Source organism: Festucalex cinctus, chromosome 15, assembly GCF_051991245.1.
Source record: "Festucalex cinctus isolate MCC-2025b chromosome 15, RoL_Fcin_1.0, whole genome shotgun sequence".
NCBI lineage: Eukaryota > Metazoa > Chordata > Actinopteri > Syngnathiformes > Syngnathidae > Festucalex > Festucalex cinctus.
The window spans coordinates 24,185,105-24,206,831 of record NC_135425.1 but is presented as its reverse complement, the minus strand read 5'-3'; the positions used below and the strand labels follow the sequence as shown (position 1 = coordinate 24,206,831).

The 21,727-nt window shown below is 41.2% G+C and overlaps 1 protein-coding gene across 4 annotated transcripts in view; it reads left to right on the top strand.

Annotated features, from left to right (window-relative positions):
- fibcd1b (fibrinogen C domain containing 1b) overlaps positions 1 to 21,727 on the top strand; it is a 207,701-nt gene that overhangs the window by 102,480 nt on the left and 83,494 nt on the right. For 3 of the 4 annotated variants that reach the window (XM_077496742.1, XM_077496741.1, XM_077496739.1), the window contains 3 exons: positions 4,787 to 4,870; positions 11,047 to 11,526; positions 16,222 to 16,381. In XM_077496742.1, coding sequence (XP_077352868.1) covers positions 4,787 to 4,870; positions 11,047 to 11,526; positions 16,222 to 16,381 — 724 coding nt within the window. The remainder of the gene's footprint in view (positions 1 to 4,786; positions 4,871 to 11,046; positions 11,527 to 16,221; positions 16,382 to 21,727) is intronic. The other variant, XM_077496740.1, reaches the window with a different exon arrangement.

Sequence of the window (21,727 nt, the reverse complement as noted above, 5' to 3'; positions counted from 1 at the left end):
AAAAAAAAGTCCCATTCATTCCCAATGTCATGACTGGGTCATGCAAGGGTTAAGTTTGGGTCATGACCGTGAGGTCAAGTGTCTGTTTTTAACTGATGTAAACATCTAGTTTCAACTGGTCTTAAGCTATGTGATGTCAAGAGCTATGTGATGTCAAGAATCTTTCATCTCTTTATCTGGTCAACAGCCAATCAGATAATTCCATGTCAGTCCTGTTACCCACATGTCTAGCCACAGCCAATCAGATAATCCACATCCACAATTCCACATCATTCCGCATTTAATTCTTCTTGGTAGCGAATTTCAACATGTCAAATTTCTACATTCCACCCAAAAAAAAAAAATCCCCGTTCATTTCCATTCCACATCATTCCGCATTTAATTCATCTTGGTATCAAATTTCAACATGCCAAATTTTTCGACATCCCACCAAAAAAAAAAAAAAAAAATCCCCATTCATTCCCATTCCACATATTGACAGATCATTTAAGAGCATACAATGTAACATAATATCATTCCACATCATTCCGCATTTAATTCATCTTGGTAGCGAATTTCAACATGCCAAATTTTTCTACATCCCACCAAAAAAAAAAAAAAAAAAATCCCCATTCATTTCCATTCCACATCATTCCACATATCATTGACAGATCATTTAAGAGCATACAATGTAACATAATATCATTCCACATCATTCCGCATTTAATTCGTCTTGGTAGCGAATTTCAAAAATCTCAAATTTCTACATTCCACCAAAAAAAAAAAAAAAAAAATCCACATTCATTTCCATTCCACATCATTCCGCATTTAATTCGTCTTGGTAGCAAATTTCAACATGCCAATTTTTTCTACATCCACCAAAAAACAAACAAAAAAAAAAAAATCCCCGTTCATTCCCATTCCACATCATTCCGCATACATCCACATTTTTTCATTCAGCATTTCAGGATTCGAACACAATTTCTCCAGAAATTGCAAATGCCTACTTTTGAAGGCAAATACTTCGGCTGTTTGCATGTGCAGCTTCATTTCAGTCATAATACAGAAAGCGCGCCACCTTTTATAGACACTCTCTGGCGAAACATTATGGACATTATCCACCCATGCAGTACAGTTGTCATAAATGGTTCCTTTTACAGCACCCTATTAGCAAAATGATTCACAGGACAACAACAAAAGCAAGAGTGGAATGTGCTCCACTGGTCCCCGAGCACAAGTCATTCATGGGCGGACTCCATGCAACACAGATGTGAAGCAATTCATCACAAAAAAATAATAATAATAATAATAATAAATTATACAACTAAATATGAGTTCACAAGTCCCATTTGAATGTATGTAGCGCCACCGGGCCCCACTGTGATAAGTGATTAGTCGGCCCGCTGGTTAACTTATGCAAAGCCTCCCCAGCCTCCATCAGTTTAGTGAACAGTGGGATTAAACGCACCTTGCTAACATCCACACACACACTCACACACACGCGCACACGCATGCCAAGTCCGAGGACGACGACGCATAAAAGAAATGCCGGCATTCTTCGACTCGTTTTGGCCCAAAGGATTTGTGTGCAACGTGTTCATTCAAAAAGTACGCACGTACGCGGTCGGTCACAGCTGAGCCTGAGCCTTTTTTTTTTTTTTTTTTTTGTCCACAGGGCTGCATCACATTTCAATGGGGACGCACCAAACATGGCAATTTTTCCATTAGGTGTAAATCCTCTGCGACGAAGGAGGGAATATATGTTTAAAAAAAAGCACTGCAGATGTTGGAGTGTCGCCGCGTGTGTGTGCATAAAAGAGGCAACGGGTTACCTGAGCATCACGGGAGGGCTGGGAAGATATTACCGTGTCCCCCCCCCCGCGTGGAGAAAGGCGAGGTTGCTCGCAAATGAAGGCAAAACATGTTGCGCTAATGTTAGCATCACTGGTTGTAATGCTAACAAAGCTAATTTGTCTCAGTAAATGGTTGAATGAAAGAGGAACATGTGCATTAGTAAAGTTGGAGCAGAGTAGCAACTGCGTTTTAGGCACTTTTATTTAATTTAAATTTTTTTTTTTATTTTTATAGTAACACAAAATAACAACAGTCAGTTTTATAGCGGAATTACACAAAGTAACAGTCACCTTTTGCTCTTTATCCCCCCCTGCAAAAAATATGTTAAAAACACAATTTAATAAAACTAAGACTACAAAAAAATAAATGAAGACATATAAAATAAATAGATCAGACATCATTGAGTCGCATTAACACAAAGTAATGATAGTTTATTTCTTGAAGGTGTTGAGTGTTCGTTCAAAAAAAAAAAAAAAGGAAAAAAATGTGCTCAGTAGTAAGATTGGAGTTGACTGCATTTTAGGCTTTTTTTTTTTTTTATTATTAACACAAAGTAACAGCAGTCAATTCCATAATCCAAAAAAGCATAGCTGAGTAGACAAATGTTCCAAACTCACTGTAGTAGTGGAATTACACAAAGTAACAGTCACCTTTTGCTCTTTAACCCCCGTCAAAAAAAACATGTTAAAAACACAGTTTAATAAAACTAAGACTACGGAAAATCACTGAGTCGCATTAACACAAAGTAATGACGGTTTAATTCTTGAAGGTGTGTTGAGTCCATTCCAAAAAAAAAAAAAAAAAAAAAAAAAAAAAAGAGGGAAAAAATGTGCTCAGTAGTAAGATTGGAGTCGACTGCATTTTAGGCACTTTTTTTTTTTTTTTTTTTTAAATTAACAGGCAAATGTTCCAAACTCACCGTAGTAGCGGAATTACACAAAGTAACAGTCAGCTTTTGCTCTTTATCGGTTGGCATTTTTTTGTTTTTTGCTCACATGTTCAAGACGAGCCGTTGCAGTGGTTTGTCAGCCTCCCTTTTTGCCGCTAAAACGTGTGAAGGCGGGATCGCTGTGAGCGAGAAACTTGGAAGGGAAGGCTGTCGGCGTGTTATTTGTACGTTGGAGCTGGAAGGAGATAAAGGGGCGGAAGGAGGCGCAGAATTCTAATGGGCAGCGACGGACGCCGCTGAAATATAAACAGAGGAGCGAGAAAAACGGCAAGACGACAGCAGGAGTGACGCTCGACAAATTCAAGAATGGAGTCGACTGTCGCTATCATTTTTTTTGTTGTTGTTGTCATTTCTATGAAATGAATCAAGCGTAATTAACACGTTAACTAATTTACTCCCAATAACGTATAAATACGTTTTTTTAATGTTCTAAGTGTCCCAAAGACGTATTTATACGTTTTTTCGTTTTTTCTTTTTTTTATGCTAGAGCATACAGAAGACTTTGATGCAGCCTCTCAATTGCAAAGAACGGTTGCAGAAATGGTAGTTATTACACAAACGGCCAGCAGGTGGCAGCAGAGCAAAGGAGATCAACCAGGGTCATGTAGAAAAAATGCTTAATTACTTACAATTTTAAATAGATTCGTAAAAACTGATGAAACTTAGCTCTTTTCTAATGCTAATTGCTGCAAAACGGAAACAGATAGAAACATACTTTTTTTTTTCCTGATGAAAGAAGAGACTTTAATCTTTCTTTTGATAGGTTCCATGCTTTTACAGCAATTGAATATAATATTCTGTGGGCCTTGCAAAATCATTCAAAATCCAGTAAAACAGTCGGGAGCGAACGGGATTGCGAAATGTGAAAATGGCGGCGAGTGAATGAGTTAAAGTCTCAAGGCTAGTTTCATTTTTAGACTGAAATGAATCAAGCAAAATTAACATCCTGGCTTTATAATACTTTTCAATCTTGCGAATCAACCGCTAGCTTTTGTTCCCTTGTGTTAGCTCGTATTTAGCCACGTCAGTAATTGGCCTTGTGACGTGCATTATGATTTCTAATTGAGCAATTTTCAGTGTGTACTAAAGGTGATGGAACATAACAGCAAATTTTGTATTTATTTGTCAAGCATGCGACACAGCCAAAGACGCACGGCAAACTTCTTACAATTCGTTCTTTTGCCCGATGCGCCGTTCATGGCGCCATTTTACGTTGCCCCGCTAGACTTGCGTCTGTTTCACTTAAAGAAATTTTGATCATAACAAATACATTTTATTAGCCTTTCTGGAGACCATCGACCTCATGAAAAAACAAGCAATATTGCAGCAGCAATAAAACAAATGTAAAAAAAATAAAACTAAAAATAATTTGACCAATGAGCCGACAGATGGGAGGGGTACCGAATGATAACGATGCAGATGGTGTGGAAATTAAATATGCAAATTAGAACTGAAGACTTTTGAGGAAGTGCGAAGTTAAGCTACAATATTCATAAATTCAGATTTTCACATTTTGTGCCGAAGCTGAAATACTCTGGGGGTGTTTTTTTTTGTGTGTGCGCTTTTCCCCCCAAACACGCTCAGATGCCGCCAAAGCCCTTCCTAAAGAGGAAAGTAGTACAGTTAGTTGCCAAAGGAATTATGTTGAAGTGACAGAGTAAATTCAGCCTTGGTTGTAACTTGTAAGGGGACATTATGGAGAGGCTTCTGGTGCATTTTTTTCCCCACAAAATCAAATATTCTCAAAGACATCTGTTTTAAAAAGAGTTGTAAGGATCATAGTTAACTCATTCAGTGCCATTGACGGCTATACACGTCAAAGATTAATTTTGTAATATTACCAAAGGCTTCATGCTAACATTAGCAGGTGACGTTATTATCTTAGCTTAGCTTGTGAAGCTAACAAGGCTAACGACTCAATAAATTCTCTGATTCATTGACGGCCATACGTTAGCTTAGCATCACAACAACACACAACAAATGCTGTGTGTCTGTTCCATGCAGACGTTCTGCGAGTGCGTGCCCGGCTCCTCGCAGCTCAAACATCGCTGGTCCGACGCGGAAAGCGCCCGGGAGACGCCGGCCAAGGTAAGGCCCCGCCCTCCCTGTCGCTACAACTAGCCACACAACCACCCTTGGCAGCTAAAATGTCCGCCAATGTTTTTTTATCTTCTTCGGTCACTTTCATCGGTAATAAAAAATGTTGCCGCCGGTGATTCAATGAATTACCCAAATTATGGAATTGAAGATCACAGAAAAATGAGCAAAAATGTCGAATTGTTCAAGTAGATCCCCAAATACTTCAATTTCACTTCATTGGTCAAAGACTTCTACGATACTAACAGGCAGATGATAAAAAGTTCTTTCACTTGAAGTCAGGACTTTTCGATAGCTGAAATTTCTGGATACTTTGCGGCAATTAATCTCTGGTTTCGTTCTTCTTTCTGTCAGTAGACCAGAAACGATTCTGGAACAGGTTCCACCTTTTGTTTAAAAAAACAGAATGTACTGGATCTGGATCAACATCTTGAACTGAGAACTTTTCCCGAATCAACAAGATGTTGAAGTACCATCCATTTTAGACCAAAGTCAGAAAACGTTCCATCATTTTTATTCTCTACACTAACAAATGACAAAATTGGTGTCAGAACCGGGATGCCTTAGCCCATTGCAGACACAAACGAGATTGCCAACTGAGATGATCCTCTGAAACAGTCTTCATTTTGAAATCAATTCATTTTCTTTCAGTTTGGATGAAGATCAAAATAATGTCGCGCTAGCTCGTCAGATCCACGCTGCTGTTCCGTCTATTTTTTTTTTTCCCCATTTTGCCATCCATCCACTCAAATCCCCCTGTGGTCCTGTTAAGTCCCGCTGCGTGGATCCAGCTCGAGTGGGAGCGTGTCCAAGAGCCGGGACCCCACGCTGATAAGATTGAGATTCATTTACCGCAAAAAAAAACGTGTTAATAGGCTGTTGGCGTTCCGGCGGCTTCCACTTCCCGCAGCTGGTTTTTAGTTGAAAGGGTCCTTGTGTTCCCCCGCCGGCGCCGTCTGAAGGGTCAACGTAGAAATTTTCTCAAAGGGGTGTCCAGGCAGGCCTATTGGCTATCTAATCATCTCAGATTTTTATCTATTTTTTTAACTGTACTTGTCACTTTCGTTTGCTAACTAAAACTCTGTTTTTGTAAATGAGCCAATCATTTCTTTGAGCAGCTTCAGTGGCTTTTAAGGCACCTACTACCTGCTGATAAATGCTAAATGGGCTCAATTAACATCAAGTCTTTCAGCCTTCACCAAGCTTAAAGTGCTTCCACCTTGTTCACTCAAAGACCAAGATGGAGGGAGCGGGGGAGGCGTATAAGGTGTTATTTCAGTCGATGCATTATTTGACGAGCGCCGATAATTCCGCTCGACGTCGGTATGCAGATTTTCTCAATGGAGTACGATGTAAGCATGTGCAAGGCCGCCCGTGGGCCGGCGTTATCCGACCTTGCCTTTGAAGACGTTTGCTGTCATTGTGCACGCTGCTCATCGCTCGACTAAAAGATCCTTTCGATTCATCTCGCCGCTAACAGAAACTTTCAGCGCGAGATTTGTGTCAGAAGCGGTGTCCCTTAGCCTGGTCGGAGACAGAAAGGCGTAGTGACAGATCAGCCAGTTGTCTCACTCCTCACCGAAATTTCACTGAGTGCAACATTCTGTGATCTTACTTTTTTTTTCTGGGTAACTTCAAGAAAATGACTTGGTAATGACATGGCTCGATGTCGCCTTTGTTGCAGTCGCCCTTGTGGTTGAATTGATTGCTGCCTTGTGGGAGTCATACTTGTGGGAGCCATTTTAGTGGTTATCGCCCAAGTGGTAGTCGTCCTTGTAGTTCCTCTGGTGGCATTTGTGCCGGTCACCCACCGTGCCTTGTGGTAGTAGCCACTTTTGTTGGTCCTTACCCTTTTGTGTAACTCTTGTGGTCGTCACTTTGGAGACCACCTGACTGTGGTGGTCATTATTTTTGTGGGCCGTTACCACCTTGTTCAGTTGAGGTCGTCTCCCTTGTAGTAGTGACCGGAGTTGGGTGCATCGATGACTTTTGAGCTTACGTCATTCGGCAATCGTCGCCAGTCGGGACACCCTTCCGTCATCGTCAATCTGTCAATATTTCAAGCTGAAGTGCATTGAAATCATCAATCCCGTCATTCATCATTTCTCGGCAAAATGAGCGTCCGTCAATGCTCTGTCGTTCGCCAGTCCGTTTACATTGACGGATGAAATGATGCTTTGTCAATTTTTCTAAGTTCTCCGTCAATCGGTAATTTGTCAGCAAAATGGGATATCCGCCATTGATGGATTGACGGGACTTCCATCGATATTGACGGAATGCCCACCTCTGATAATAACCCTTCTGTTTACGCACATATGGCCGCGGGATGCCTTATTCCAGGTTTCACCAATCCTGGTCCTCGAGGGTCGGAGCTTACTGATGGATCAGATTAGTTGGAGGACAAAGACACATCCCTCGAGGACCAAGATTTGAGAAGCCTGTCTTAGCAGACACAATTGAGATTGACAGCAACATGGTTATATTTGCCCTTGCAGTCATCATCCTCGTGGCTGCCCTTGTGGCTACTTTCCTCCCTTGTGGTGGTAGTGATAATCACTTTTGTGGTACTTACCCTTGTCTGAGACTCTTGTGGAAGTCAAGCTTGTGGCCGCCTGGCCATGATGGATATTACCATTTCCGTCGTCACCCTTGTAGTTTCCTTATTATAAGTGGTGGTCATCCTCCTCGTTGTCGTCGCCCTTATTACCATCGCCGCTGTTGCCGTGACGGTCATCATTATCGTTGTACCCTTCCGGCTATTTCACTCGCGGCCAGCCGCGTGGCCGTGATTGCAGTCACCCTTGTGGCTGCCCTTGGCCGTAGTGGATGTTCCTTTTGTGGTAATCACAACTGTGGTTGTCGTCCTTGTGGCTTGTCCTCGTAGCAGTCATCCTTGTTGCAACTCTTGTGGCTGTGGTGGTTTTCGACCTTGTAGTAGCCACCCTAGTGGGATGTGCCCCCCCTCATACCGGCTCAGTGGCCTAATGGTAGAGTGTCTGCTCTGAGACTGGGAGGTTGTGGGTTCACACCCTGGACTGGTTGCCAGCCAATCGCAGGGTGTGACAACCAGTGGTACTTCAACTTTAACCATACAGTAGTTGTGGCCAGCCTTGTGTTTTGTAGTCATCAACACCCCTGTGGTCGTCCTTGGGGCCATAGTGTTCTCTTTGGCTATCATCTCTCTAGCCATTTGTCTTGTAGTCCTCGCCCTTGCGGCCATAGTGATTGTTGCCCTTTCCTACTTGGCCCAGTTCCCCACACTGAAGTGTAAGTGCACTGTAATGCACCTTTTAGTTTCCCTAAAAGGAAGTCATCCAGACACCTCAACTCCAAGTAGAACTGAAAGTACAATCACAGTCTTCCCGAGTCTTCCGCCATCCACGCCGCAGTTCGCTCTGCTTTCACTTGTGATTAAATTAGCTCAAAGCTTCTTTACGCTCGCATCTGCGTTACAAGCAGTTGAGTGTCAGCCCCACCGCGCATTTGACGACGAGCGGAGTGCCATTCGCTGTATATCTTTTTCTGTTTTGAGCGCAACAGCCCGGCGAGCAGGCGATGAATGTTTACTGCGTTGCTGCTGTGCTGATGGCCCCTACTGACGTCTCAGGGCCCCCGCCGGCAATAAAGCTCAGGCAAACTCTGCTAACGTCTGCAGCGGGGAGGACATTATGAACGCGAGACACAGAAGTCGACAGTAGTAGAGCTGCTGTGTGCCAATGGCGTGACGCAACCGCAATTTAGACCCAAATAGCTTTTACTTTACTTTAAAAAGCCTTCAAAGGATTGGCAACCTTACCTTTCCAAATGTTCTTCTGAGTTACAACCAGGAGTGAAAGACTTCAAAAAGTGGGAGCCAGGGTTAAATTCTCAAATTAGGGTTTCAAGATAGGATACGGGTTTTAAACTAAGATTACCGATAGGCTTCCAAAGTAGGGTTTTAAATAAGACCTTAGGTTTTCAAATTCGGGTTTCATATGAGGGTTAGAGTTTCAAATCAGGGTTTTTTTTAACTAAAGTTATGGTTTCTAAGTAGAGTTTTTAACTAGCATTACAATTTAAAGACAGGGTTAGGGTTACAAATTTCTTAGCATTTTAGGCTAGAGTTTAATTTTTCATGAACTAAAATTAGGTTTTCAATGTAGGATTTTAAACATTACCTAGGCTTCTCCAATTGGGGTTTTAAAATAGGGTTAAGGTTTTAACATTAGGGTTTTAAACTAAAACTGGGTTCAAGGTAGGATTTTAAACTACTTACAGTTTTCAAATTGGGGTTTAAATTAATGTTTGGGCTTCAAAGTAAGGCTTTAAACTATGATTAGGGTTTCAATGTACGTTAGCCCTAAAATTAAATTAGTTTTCCGTTTGTAGCCACTCGTCAACGTTTTGGTTTAGGAAGACATTCCAGTCTGTTGTTTTGATATTTTTTTTTCTTGTATAATATTCAATGTGAAAATGTTTGGATTTACACATTTTCTTCAAACACGCCCGGTGAGTGCCGTGGGTGTCGACGAACGAGAGTGAATAATTGGTTGTTATTGCGCGTGTGGATGTGACCTTGCATCATTTTTTCCATAAGTATAATTTGTGTGGCTCATTTGTTAGTTTCCCGCACGCGCCAATTGATTTTCTCCGCATTAAAGAAACCATAAAGCTCTCCCGTCGTAAAGCATTTACCGTTAGCTGTCTATTAGTGCGCCGCCCTGCGCCGGGGCGGCTCATTTGCATATTAATAAGCCCGCCGTCTCTTGCACATACAAAACATAAAACAAACACAGCACGTTCGACTCCTCATTCATCCTCGGCTGCCGAGCGAGCAATAATAAGAAATCATGCGCTGATTCATGGCGGCGAGCGGGGCCGGCCGTAACGGCGCCTCGTGCCCGTCTCGCGCCCGTCCGGTGCAAAGTCATAAAAGGCCAAACAGACGGCCATTTTATGGTCTGGTTAATGGCTTCCAGAAGACGTCGGCTTTTTCCTGTTTGAAGGTTGCCCTGCTTGTTGTTTACGTAATGTTGGCTAAATAAATTGGATGCAGCCACTCTGCCCCTCATTTTATGATGGCTTTTTTTTTTTTTTTTAATACAACGTCAGGGTTCTCCGGAGCCCTTAAATTGACATGGGAGGGGAAAAAAAATTATATATATATAAATAAATAAATATATATATATATATATATATATATATATATATATATATATATATATATATATATATATATATATATATGTATATATGTATATATATGTATATATGTATATATATGTTTCTTGTCCGGACGAGTAACTTTTCTCGTCCGGACGAGTAACTTTTTCTTGTCCGGACGAGAAAGAGAAAGTTTCTTGTCCGGACGAGGAAAGTTTCTTGTCCGGACGAGGAAAGTTTTCTTGTCCGGACGAGGAAAGTTTCTTGTCCGGACGAGGAAAGTTTCTTGTCCGGACGAGTAACTTTTCACGTCCGGACGAGTAACTTTTCTCGTCCGGACGAGTAACTTTTCTTGTCCGGACGAGAAAGAGAAAGTTTCTTGTCCGGACGAGGAAAGTTTCTTGTCCGGACGAGAAAGAGAAACTTTTCCTCGTCCGGACAAGGAAATTTTCTTGTCGGGACAAGGAAAGTTTCTTGTCCGGACGAGTAACTTTTCTTGTCCGGACGAGTAACTTTTCTTGTCCGGACGAGTAACTTTTCTCGTCCGGACGAGTAACTTTTTCTTGTCCGGACGAGAAAGAGAAAGTTTCTTGTCCGGACGAGTAACTTTTCTTGTCCGGACGAGGAAAGTTTCTTGTCCGGACGAGGAAAGTTTCTTGTCCGGACGAGAAACTTTTCTTGTCCGGACGAGAAACTTTTCTTGTCCGGACGAGAAAGTTATCGTTACACCCCTACTGATATGTGACATGCTCACTGCATGCTGATCTAAGATATCCTATTGGCCCTTGAATGCTCTGAACCAATGGCAGGACAGCTTTTTCATGTTGAGAAACAAAAAAACTTGCGTATCGGTATCGGCCAGTACTGCAAAGCTGGGTATCGGAATCGGTATCGGGGGGCAAAAAACGGTATCGGAACAACACTAATTTTGAGTTTAGTTTTTATACCAGGTTCATGGTTTTGAAAACCGAATGAGTATTTTTGTCCCGTAACATTTTTTTGGTCTGCGTGTTTCCTCCTGCCAGAGGATGAGCTGCAGCTACCTGCTGTGCACCATCCTGCTCTTCGTGGCCGTCCTGCTGGCCGTCACGGTGACGGGCACCATCCTCTTCATGAACCACAACCAGGCTCCGCCCATGTCGGACGGCGTGCCGCACATCTCCACCAACCAGGACGAGGCCAACGCCCTGGTGACGGTGGAGCGCGGCGACGGCTCTCGCGTCAACATCTTCATCGACCCCAACTGCCCCGACTACAGCGGCAACTTCCTGCGCCTGGAGGGCGTGCAGACCTCGCTGCTGCACTCGCTCACGGACCACGACTCGGACCTCAAGTCGGTCAAGGGCCAGGACCGGGCCCTGCTCGTCAGCCTGGCCGAGGAGGTGGCCAAGCTGTCCGCCCACGCCGGCCAGCTGAAGATGGACTACGAGTCCCTGCGTCGCGGGCAGGGAAGTCTGGGCCAGGACCTCAACACGCTGCAGTCAGAGCAAGCGCGCCTCATACAGGTAGGAAGAAGAAACTGCATCCAGGGTTTGGGGTTTTGGGGTGCCAAAATTATCGCGTTATTATCTCGTTAACTCAAAGTGCCTTTAACGGTACAAATTTTTTTAACACTCGATTAACGACCGCTTCCTTATTTGGAAAGCCTCTAAGACAGTGGTGTCCAAACTTTTTCATTTGAGGGCCACACACAGAAAATCAGAAGGACGCAAGGGCCACATAATGTTAAGAAGAGAAATTGTGTTTCGTCCTAAAAATTGTACAAATCATTTATTTGTGCTTTTACATATTTAGTTTAAATTTAGTTTTAATTAGTTTTCAGGGTGGTTCTGTTAGTTTTAGTTCTTTAATAAATGCTTAGTTTTAATTTAGTTAGTTTCAGTATTAGTTTTAGTTTTTTTTTAGTTTTTTTTAAATGTGTATTATATGTGAGCAATATTTAAAAAAACACCATGGGCGCAACATCTTGAAATTTTTATGGTCATATTTCTGCCACTAGATGGCATAATTGCAATTGACATTTGTGTCAACTCAGTGCTTTATTTTCATATTAATAGTTAATAAGGTTTTCTCAAATTATCATTTGAACCTTGGTTCATTTTTCCGCTGAGGTGCTTGCCTATTCCAACGTCACGTCCTGATGTTCTTTTTGCGAGTCTCATTGCGGAGATCAAATGTTTGTTCGGGGTGCCGCTAATCCGCATTCGCAACCTTTGGGGGGCCCGTCAGGTGCTTAGCAAACATAACACCCGAGTCCACTTTGACGCAAACGGCAGCAACCGAAACTCGGCGGCGACGTCCGTCGAATATTAACGGCGCCGGACCGGGCCCCGACCGGGGCGACTCTCGGGCCGGAGATGTTTATCGGCGCTGACACGAGGTCCTTTGAGGCGACATAATGAGAAAGAAAAGCTCGTCACTGCGGCGCAATTAACTTTGAAAGCTCCAGCAAATAACCGCGGATAATGATAATTGGATCATTGGCGGATAACCATCAAAGTCACGTCGGGGATTAAATCCCCGCTCAATTAAGTAAATGGGCAGCCGGGAAGATTTAGGACAAAAAGTATTCGCAATACGCGCTCGCTACTTGGAAAACAAAGTACTTCTCTGTACTTGCATGACTCATAGGACCTCTGTCAGGCCCGAAGCTAAATTTGATTTGGGTTCTATATGATTGATTGAGTGTGCATTGGTGAAAGTATAATAAATCGAAAAATGGATAACAACTTTCCAAGCTAAAACAATAACGTGCAAGACACGAAAAATCACGTAGCAATAAATAAAAATAATAATAAAATAAATAATAATAATGATTAATTAATAAATTAATTAATAATAATAATAATAATAATAATAAAATAATAATAAACAATATCCTATAAAACAAATAATTAGGTGTTAAAATGTTTCAAATCAAATTTTTCAACTTTTTTTTTTTTTCTCTGTTCTTCCTTTTCTGAAAATTAAAAAAAAATAAATACAAAAATGTTCAAATGTTAGATTTTGAAAATAGGGTTTCAAGCCAAGGTTAGGGTTAGGGCGTTGAAATTGAGCATGAAATCATGATGGTCAAATTGTTCAATTCATTCTTTAGAGCCTTTTTTTTTTAAATTAAACAGCCGCCGACCGATTAATCGGCCGATATCGTCCCTTTTCAAATTGGCTGATTTTTGTTGGTTTGTTTTTGCTTATTTAAAATAATTTATATATATATATTTGGCATATTAACACATAAGACGAAGATAGTGACATTTGTGCAAGCATTTGTAAAACAATCGTCAAAAGTCTTAAAAAAAAAAAAAAAAAAAAAAAAAAATCGGCCGATTTTTTGCAGATTTTTCTCTATTGTGAAATTAAGTTAAACAAAAACTAATGGAAAAAATAGCACAAAAAGTCAAAAGTTCTGCCTGTAATTTACATTTTTATTGTTAAGTGATGAGGGCTAAATATATATATATATATATATATATATATATATATATATATATATATATATATATATATATATATATATATATATATATATATATATATATATATATATATATAATGTGTGTGTGTGTGTGTGTGTGTGTTTTAAACGAATTAATCGGTTCATTAATCAGTTAGTTGAACAATAATAAATAATCTAATTATGCTTTTACTGAATGGTTTATTATTTTAATTCGACGAAGCACACTACTCCAAAATGCACACTGAATACTTGGAAGACGGACTTCTTTGTTTGAGTCCCAGCCCCTCACAGTCCGGACCCCAGTCCCCCAAACATACGCTGCCATTTAGCGCTGATAACGAGCGTTTAATGGCTTGATAATGACTGAATCTGCTGACTTACCCCGGCAGCCAGTGTGAAGGGTGTCTAACGAGAGCTAATTACATCAGCGTCCTAATTGATGAGCCGCCGCGCCGCGCTTCACGACGAGGCCCCAAGAACGCTTTTGCCTTGCCGCGGACGTGCGCTGATACAGTTAAAAAAAAAAAAAAAAAGAGGATTGTCAAATACAGCGGCGTTTTTGATTTGATTTGTCGCAAATAAGCTGCAGTAATATTAGCAATTTGTCGCAGAGGATAAAGAATATACGCTTGTGAGTATTGTTCCGAGCGCTGTCTGCTTGTGTTGCTATCATTTGTGTTCATAGAGAAGTTGTTTCAAGGTTAAGAACTACCGCGGGATTGATGCTAGTTTTGTTAGCAAATCTATGGTGTTTAACATTATGTGTTAGCAATCAGCTAGCAGATGTTAGGCAGAGGTACGTGGTTTGTTTTGAGGTTTTTTTTTTTATAGCAAACTCCAACTGGGAGTGGCAATAAACAGTTTCCACGCCATGATTAGGGTTTCAAATGAGGGTTATTGGTTTCGGAACAAGAGTTTCAATACTGGGTAAGGGTTCGGAACTAGGGTAAGGTTTGAAGTCAGGGTTCAAGCGTTAAGGTTTCAGAGGAAGGTTTCAAGCCAGGTTTAAAATGTGGTTTCAAATGATTTTTCGCGGAGTGGGATGGAACATTTTTCTGGTTGACATACCCGATCTAGGACACTGCGAGGGGCGGCGCCCTATCCGCCGTTAGCACGACAGTACGAGGGGAGGCCAAACACCTGGCGATGCGGGGCCGGCAGCCAACTGGGGCCCCGCGTCCAAACGACCCCCCTTCGTCAGTAATGGTGGCGGGGGGTGGAGTGTCGGTCGCGGGGACGGGACGGCACATTTATCACCGGGCTTCCCGCAGGGCCTTTGTTTGCCGTGATGCCCTTTTTTATGTCTTTGGATCATGCAAGGCTGTCTATTATTTAAGCGTTACTTTTGCTTTTGATTCTAGGCACTACGGCTGCACAATATATCGAAAAAATATCGATATCGTAATATTGGCCTATGCAATATGCATATCGCAAAGACGTACAATAAGTTTGATATGGAATTTTATGCTTTTATCTGAATTTGACCAGTCAGACTGTCAGGTTTACCTGTTTGACATTTCTGACACAATTCACTACTGCACTCTGGGGGGGGGGGGGGGGGGGGGGGGGGGGGGGGAGATCCCCTCCTCACCCTCTCCTTTTATTTGGTTTCCACACCCCTCGTTCCATTGGTGTTCCAACCCTAATAATGCAAATGCAAAACACAGTGTGCTTGACGAGTCAAGTCAAGTCAAGTAAAAATTTCATTTCTTTAGGGTTAAATATCGCAATAATATCGATATATTCAGCAACTATATTGCATATCACGTTTTTTTTTCCAATATCATGCAGCCCTACTAGGCACTGTTTATTATATTTGATTTAGTTTGTTTATTATATGCTATCATATTTTATTTATTTTTCTTCAATCGTTTAAAAACCGGGTTTCGAGACTGGGTTAGAGCTTCAAGCCTGGGTTAAGGTTTAAAACTACAGTCTTCAGGCCCGGGTTCGGGTTTCAATTTTGCGTTGGGGTTTCAAATGAAGCGTTCAAGTTACTGGATTATTATTTCAAATTAGGGTTTCAAGCCTAGTTTATTGGTGTTAAATTATGGTTGCAAACAAGGGTTAAAGTTTCAAATTAGGTTTCAAGTCTGGATTAGGGTTTCAAGTTAAGGTTTGAAAACTCCGGGTTAAGGATTCCAAATTATTTTATCCAACTTAGGTTAGTGTTTACATTCAAATTTGGGTTTCAAGACATGGTTCAGATTTCAAACACAAGCTGGCATTTCACATTAGCGATCCATGGCAGGAATAGTTTTCAATTATTTAATGCATTCCCTTTTTTTTTTTTTTTTTTTTTTTTTTTTTTTTTTTTTTTTATGCCTTCTCAAAGTCACTTTGTCCGTCCTGAGCGGTGCATTCATGGACGTTGGGACTAATGAGTTGTAACTCCCTGGTGAATATTTAATAGTTCAATCTCACCCACTGGACAAACAAGCGAAGCTCCACCAGTGTCACCGTGGGTCACATGGCTTTTGTTTACATGTCATTAGCATGTCATTAGCTATTATTATGAACGGGTACAAAGTAAACACATAGTGTACTGATATGATGTTATTAGGTTGTAAACAATTTCAACAACCAATGAAGACCCACGTTTAGTAATGTAATATTTAAGGTGATAATAACATGTTATTACCGTGTTATAAACTTGTTATTAAAGTTTTGTTGTTGTTTTAACGTGTACATAATTTATTCATTCATCCTTGAAATGTGATGTCATTATTATCCCCCCCCTCAGCTGCTGTCGGACAGCCAGGTGAACATGGTCAAGGTGGTCAACTCGGTGAGCGACGCGCTCAACGCCATGCAGAAGGAGAACGTGGGCCTGAAGGCGCGCACCAAGGCCGACCTGCAGAGGGCGCCTGTGAGGGGCGCCCGCTTCAAGGGCTGCGCCAACGGTAAGGCGAACGGGACGGGTTTGTTTGTTTGTTTGTTTGTTTTGCGTGCATGAGAATTGACCCGAATGCCTCAGGGAGAAGACAGCCCAGCAAACAAACACACTTCATTGAATTTAGCCGACAAGACAGAGACGATAAGGAGTCGATATGAGTGAATTTTTACTCGTACGCTATGGAGCGAAAATACTATGACTATGACACTAATATATACGGAATATATATTTTGAGAAAGAAGAATTGGTGCTGTCATTCCGAATGTGTCCTTTTTCAAAATGTGTTAATGTATTATTACATGGTAGTAACATGTTATTAACTATATATTTTTCTTAGCTTGTCAACTACTTGTGAAGAGAAAAAGCCTATTGATCAAATAACAATGGACAGACAACTTTTGTCATAATGTGGTATAAATGCGGTATTACCATTGAAATTGTAATAACACGTTAATTATGTTATTAACAAGTTCATTCAATCATTATTAACTCGCTATTTCAAGGAAGGCCAGACAGTAAGTAAATAACAGGAATAGGGGGCAACCAGATTTGCTGACTTAATTTGTTTAACTTATTTGCTCCCAAAAACGTGTAAATATGTTCTATTTTAAATATTACCACGCTACCAAAGACGTATTTATACGTTTTAATGTTTGTTTGTTTTTATGCTAGAGCATACAGAATGCTTCGATGCAGCCTCTGAAGTGAAGCAATGGTAATTACAAAAACGGCCAGCGGGTGGCAGCGGAGTATAAGAGATCAACCAGGGCCATGTTGCAAAAAGCTCTTTTCCCCCACTGTTTTAAACAAATTTGTGAATAATGATGAAACTTAGCTATATTCTAATGCCAATTGCTGCAAAACGGAAATTAATAGAACCATGCTTTTTTTTTTCCCTGATGAAAGAAGAGACTCTAATTTTTCTTTTGATAGGTTCCATGTTTTTATAGCAATAGAACCTAATATTTTGTGGGCCTTGCAAAATCAGTCAAAATCTATGCCATCATTTTTTATCTTGTAATATTGCAGGATAATTTTAAAACTGTATGCGTGTGCATCTGCGAGTTTGAGTCCAAATGGTGGAGTAATTATAGTTACTTAACTCATTCACTCCCAAAGACGTATTTATACGTTTTTTAGGTTTTTGTTTGCTAGAGTTTTTGTATGAAGGCTTTGATGCAGTTTCTGAAGTGGAAGCTGAAAGCGATGGTAATTATTACAAAAAAAAAGTGTGCTTCATCTGTTTCATAATGAAACTACTATAGTACTATAGTAGCATGCTATTAAAGATTAGCAGTCTGGGTTATGGTATTTTGGACCTCATGGTCCTCTCAATTATTATTTCTTTACTTTTTTTTTTTTTTTTAAAGGGATCTCAAAATGTTCTGATCTCCTGTTTCTATGCGGCATGTTAAAACTTTGCCGGAGACAGCCTGGCACAATTCTCCATGACAGGAATGTGTTGGGTATGTCGTCAGCCTGACGTCCGCCGCTGTGCCTGACGCTGACGGGCGCGCATCGTCAGCGCCGCCGTGACCGCTGGTGCCGGGTCCTGTCAGGGAGCGTCTTCAAAACCCGCCGCCGTCTCATTATTTTCGACAAAAAAAAAAAAAAAAAAAAAAAAAGCCTGCCGGCAGCAGGTGTCCTGTTGGCTCAGCTGTCTGTCAGGGGGTCGGAAGTCATCTTTCAAAAGCGCAGCAGCAAGCCCTTCTCCCGCCCCCCGCCCTCACCTGACCAAAAAAAGCCATGCATGTTTAATAAAAGTTGCTCTGTGCGCTTTCAGTTTTAATTTGAGCAATTTTGTTTGTTTTCGTTAACTCTCGCTTTGCTCCAGGCACGTGACGTCACTCACTCGGCCACTCCCCTTAATGCCACTTGCCCAAATTTGAGGGCATTATGACCCACTTATTGTTTTGAAAAGAAAGACAAAATATATGAGAACCAGTAATTTGTAAAACAGCTGTCATAAATGTGTTATAAATATGTAAGTAAGGTCACATAATAAAAAACAACATTGGAAGGCGTTTATTACTTTTTTGGTGTGTTATTAATATGTTATTAAGTTGTTATTAACATGCCATTGTCTTGTTTTTAACATGTTATTAACATTCAGTTATGAGGAAGGCCACACAACAAAGCAAAAAGCACAACCGGGCTTTCATAACATCTAAACATGTTATTAATGTGTTATTACCGCAGTAGACTGTAATTATTAATTAATCTGTAATTGAAGACAATTACAATTCCAAAGTTACGGTGGCTCACAAACAAAAAAGGTCACACAAACGGACCACGATGGAGGGCATCCATAACTTTTTTAAATGTGTAATAACTATGTTATTAACGTGTTATTAACATGCCATTAGCTTGTTTATTAACATTCATTAAGCCACGTAACAAATCAAATGGCATTAGTAGACAACAAATTCGGAGTTAGCGACCGAAAGTCTGAAAATGGCATTGACGGCACTTGTAACGATTTATCGTTGAAAGCAGGCTTGTGCAAACTGCTGGCGTTTGGATGAACAGCTGGAGTTGAGGCGTTTTGGCGAAATCGTGCTCATACACAAACGCTGACAAATAATGTCTTTTATTCCCACTTAAACATCCATTTGGCCTTGGCAGAGGTTTGCATTTTCTTGTCTTGTTGCGCATCGAGACCATTTTAATGGTTACCAAAACAAACGCTTTATTTATTTATTTATCCCCAGTGAATCTTTTCAATGTGTCTGTGAACCAGACAAAATATTCTCTGGCAAATCTCGTCGTCTAAAGTCTCCATTAATGAAATATGTTTTCGCTCGCCAGAGATTTGTTGTTTGCGAAAACTAATACGGGCGATTCCCCGCAAAATCCGGGACCGCGATGGGAAACGCGGCGGCGACTTCAAAAAGCGGCCAGATGGACGGCTTTTGTTTTTTTTTTTGGCTCTCGTAATTCGGCGCTCTGATGAAGAACGGCGGCGCTCGTCAGAGGATTCCGCCAAAATTGCGAGAAATCTTTCGGGAGAGCCGCGGGTAGATCAGCGGGACGCTTTGGATGAATGGATGGCTCGTTTTGCGGAAAAAAAAACCCAAAAAATTATGGATGAATGGCTGGGATGGAGGTTTGGTTGGTGTGATTAATGAATGTATGAATGGCATTTACGTTTATGACTGAATCTTGGGGATTAAATTGGGCCGCCGTTTGGCGACCCGTCAGGCTTCTTCTTCTCTCCCTTTGTAAAACTGTGACGTGAATTTCGTAGCAGTGATTAAAAAGTTCGATTCCCTTCCCATGATGGATGAGAGAGGTGAATGGGTGAACAAATAGTGCACTGGGTGGATGAATCGATGCTGAATGAAGGGATGAATAATGGCTGTTTGATGGTTGGATGGATGCCTGAACAAAATAGCTTGGTGGATGAATCTGTGGATGGATGATGGGTAGATGGATGGATGAATTGTCTGAATTCTTCTCAATTGATCACGAGATGAACCAGATGGATTGATGGGTGGATGAATGGTAGATGTGTATTTTGAAAATGAATTTGAATCAATGGATGACTGGATCGAGGATGGATGACAAAGGATAGATATTTAATGGGTGAATGAGTGAATCCAGGGCATGTAGATACTGTAGTTGGATGAATCGGGGAATGCATGACTGATAGGTGTGTGGATGAATGCATGGTTTCATGAATTGACTTTTTAAATTCTCGTTGGACCAGTCTTGAATGACTGAATGAATGAATGAATGAAGGCTTACTAGATTGATGGATGGATGAACGGATGGCGCGATGAATTAATGATTTTGAACCAGTTGGTGATGGACGGATTGGATACATGATTGATGTTTGATGGTTGGATGAATATGTAGGGAATAGTAGCTGGATGGATGAACGGATGAACGGGTGACGGCTCGATATGTTTGAACGGATGGTTCTTTGAATGTAGTTCTAGAATTTTAGAATGAATGTAGCTGGGTAGATAGATGGATGAGTTAATGTTTGAATAATTTGATGAATGGCTGAACAGATGTGTGATGAATGGATTATTTTCACTCGGTAATTAATATCTTACTAAAGTTGGATAAATACATGGATAGACGGATGAATGACTGATTGCTGAATGAATCTCTGGAATGATAAATGAATAAATCTGGATGATTGATAGGTGAATGGATGAACAGATGTGTTGAATGGATTGATTTGACACCCACCCATTCATCTAACCAGCCGTCCATGAATAAATCATCCCTTTATCCATCACAATACATAAATTGTCTATTCATCCATTAATCTCTATTTCCACCCTTCTCACCATTTTTCGATTTCCATAACGGCTCATCCGGTGCACCAATCATCCATTCATCCTCTAGAATTCAGAAAAGTGTGTTTACACGAACTCAGCTCAGCGAGAACAAAGACATGCGGGCATAAATCAAATGTGACCTTCTTCACCCAGCGTGAACAACGTTGTGCCGCGTCAGCGTCTTGCTCGTCTCGCAGGAGGAAGAAGCCAAAGGAATAAATCAACGGAAACGGATGGGAAAACAAAAAAGTTTGTTGACTGAGCTAACGCTGGCTATCGACCGTGGGAAGCCTTTGAGCATTTATTACACATCCTTGATATCCAGTTTAAGGTCCTGTTACGGTTTTGGGGCGGTGTGAGAGAAGTGGACCCAAATGTGAGGAGACTGATCAGACAACGCAAATGAGTAACATGGGGTGATTTATTAACAAGTGGGCAGGAAAACCAAGACTTCGAATAGACGCAACTGGACGTGACCTGATGTGACGTGACATAACTGGATTTGACACAACTGGACTTGACTTGACACAACTGGACTTGACTTGACACAACTGGACTTGACTTGACACAACTGGATTTGACTAGACTTGACATAACTGGACTTGACAGAACTGGACTTGACTTGATGTGACGTGACACAACTGGACTTGACTTGACCTGACTGGACTTGACTTGACACAACTGGACTTGACTTGACACAACTGGACTTGACTTGACACAACTGGATTTGACTAGACTTGACATAACTGGACTTGACAGAACTGGACTTGACTTGATGTGACGTGACACAACTGGACTTGACTTGATGTGACGTGACTCAACTGGACTTGACTTGACACAACTGGACTTGATTTGACCTGACTGGACTTGACTTGACACAACTGGACTTGACTTGACATGACAGAACTGGACTTGACATGACAGAACTGGACTTGAGATGACAGAACTGGACTTGACTTGACAGAACTGGACTTGACTTGACATGACAGACCTGGACTTGACATGACAGAGCTGGACTTGACTTGACAAAACTGGACTTGACTTGATGTGACAGAAATGGA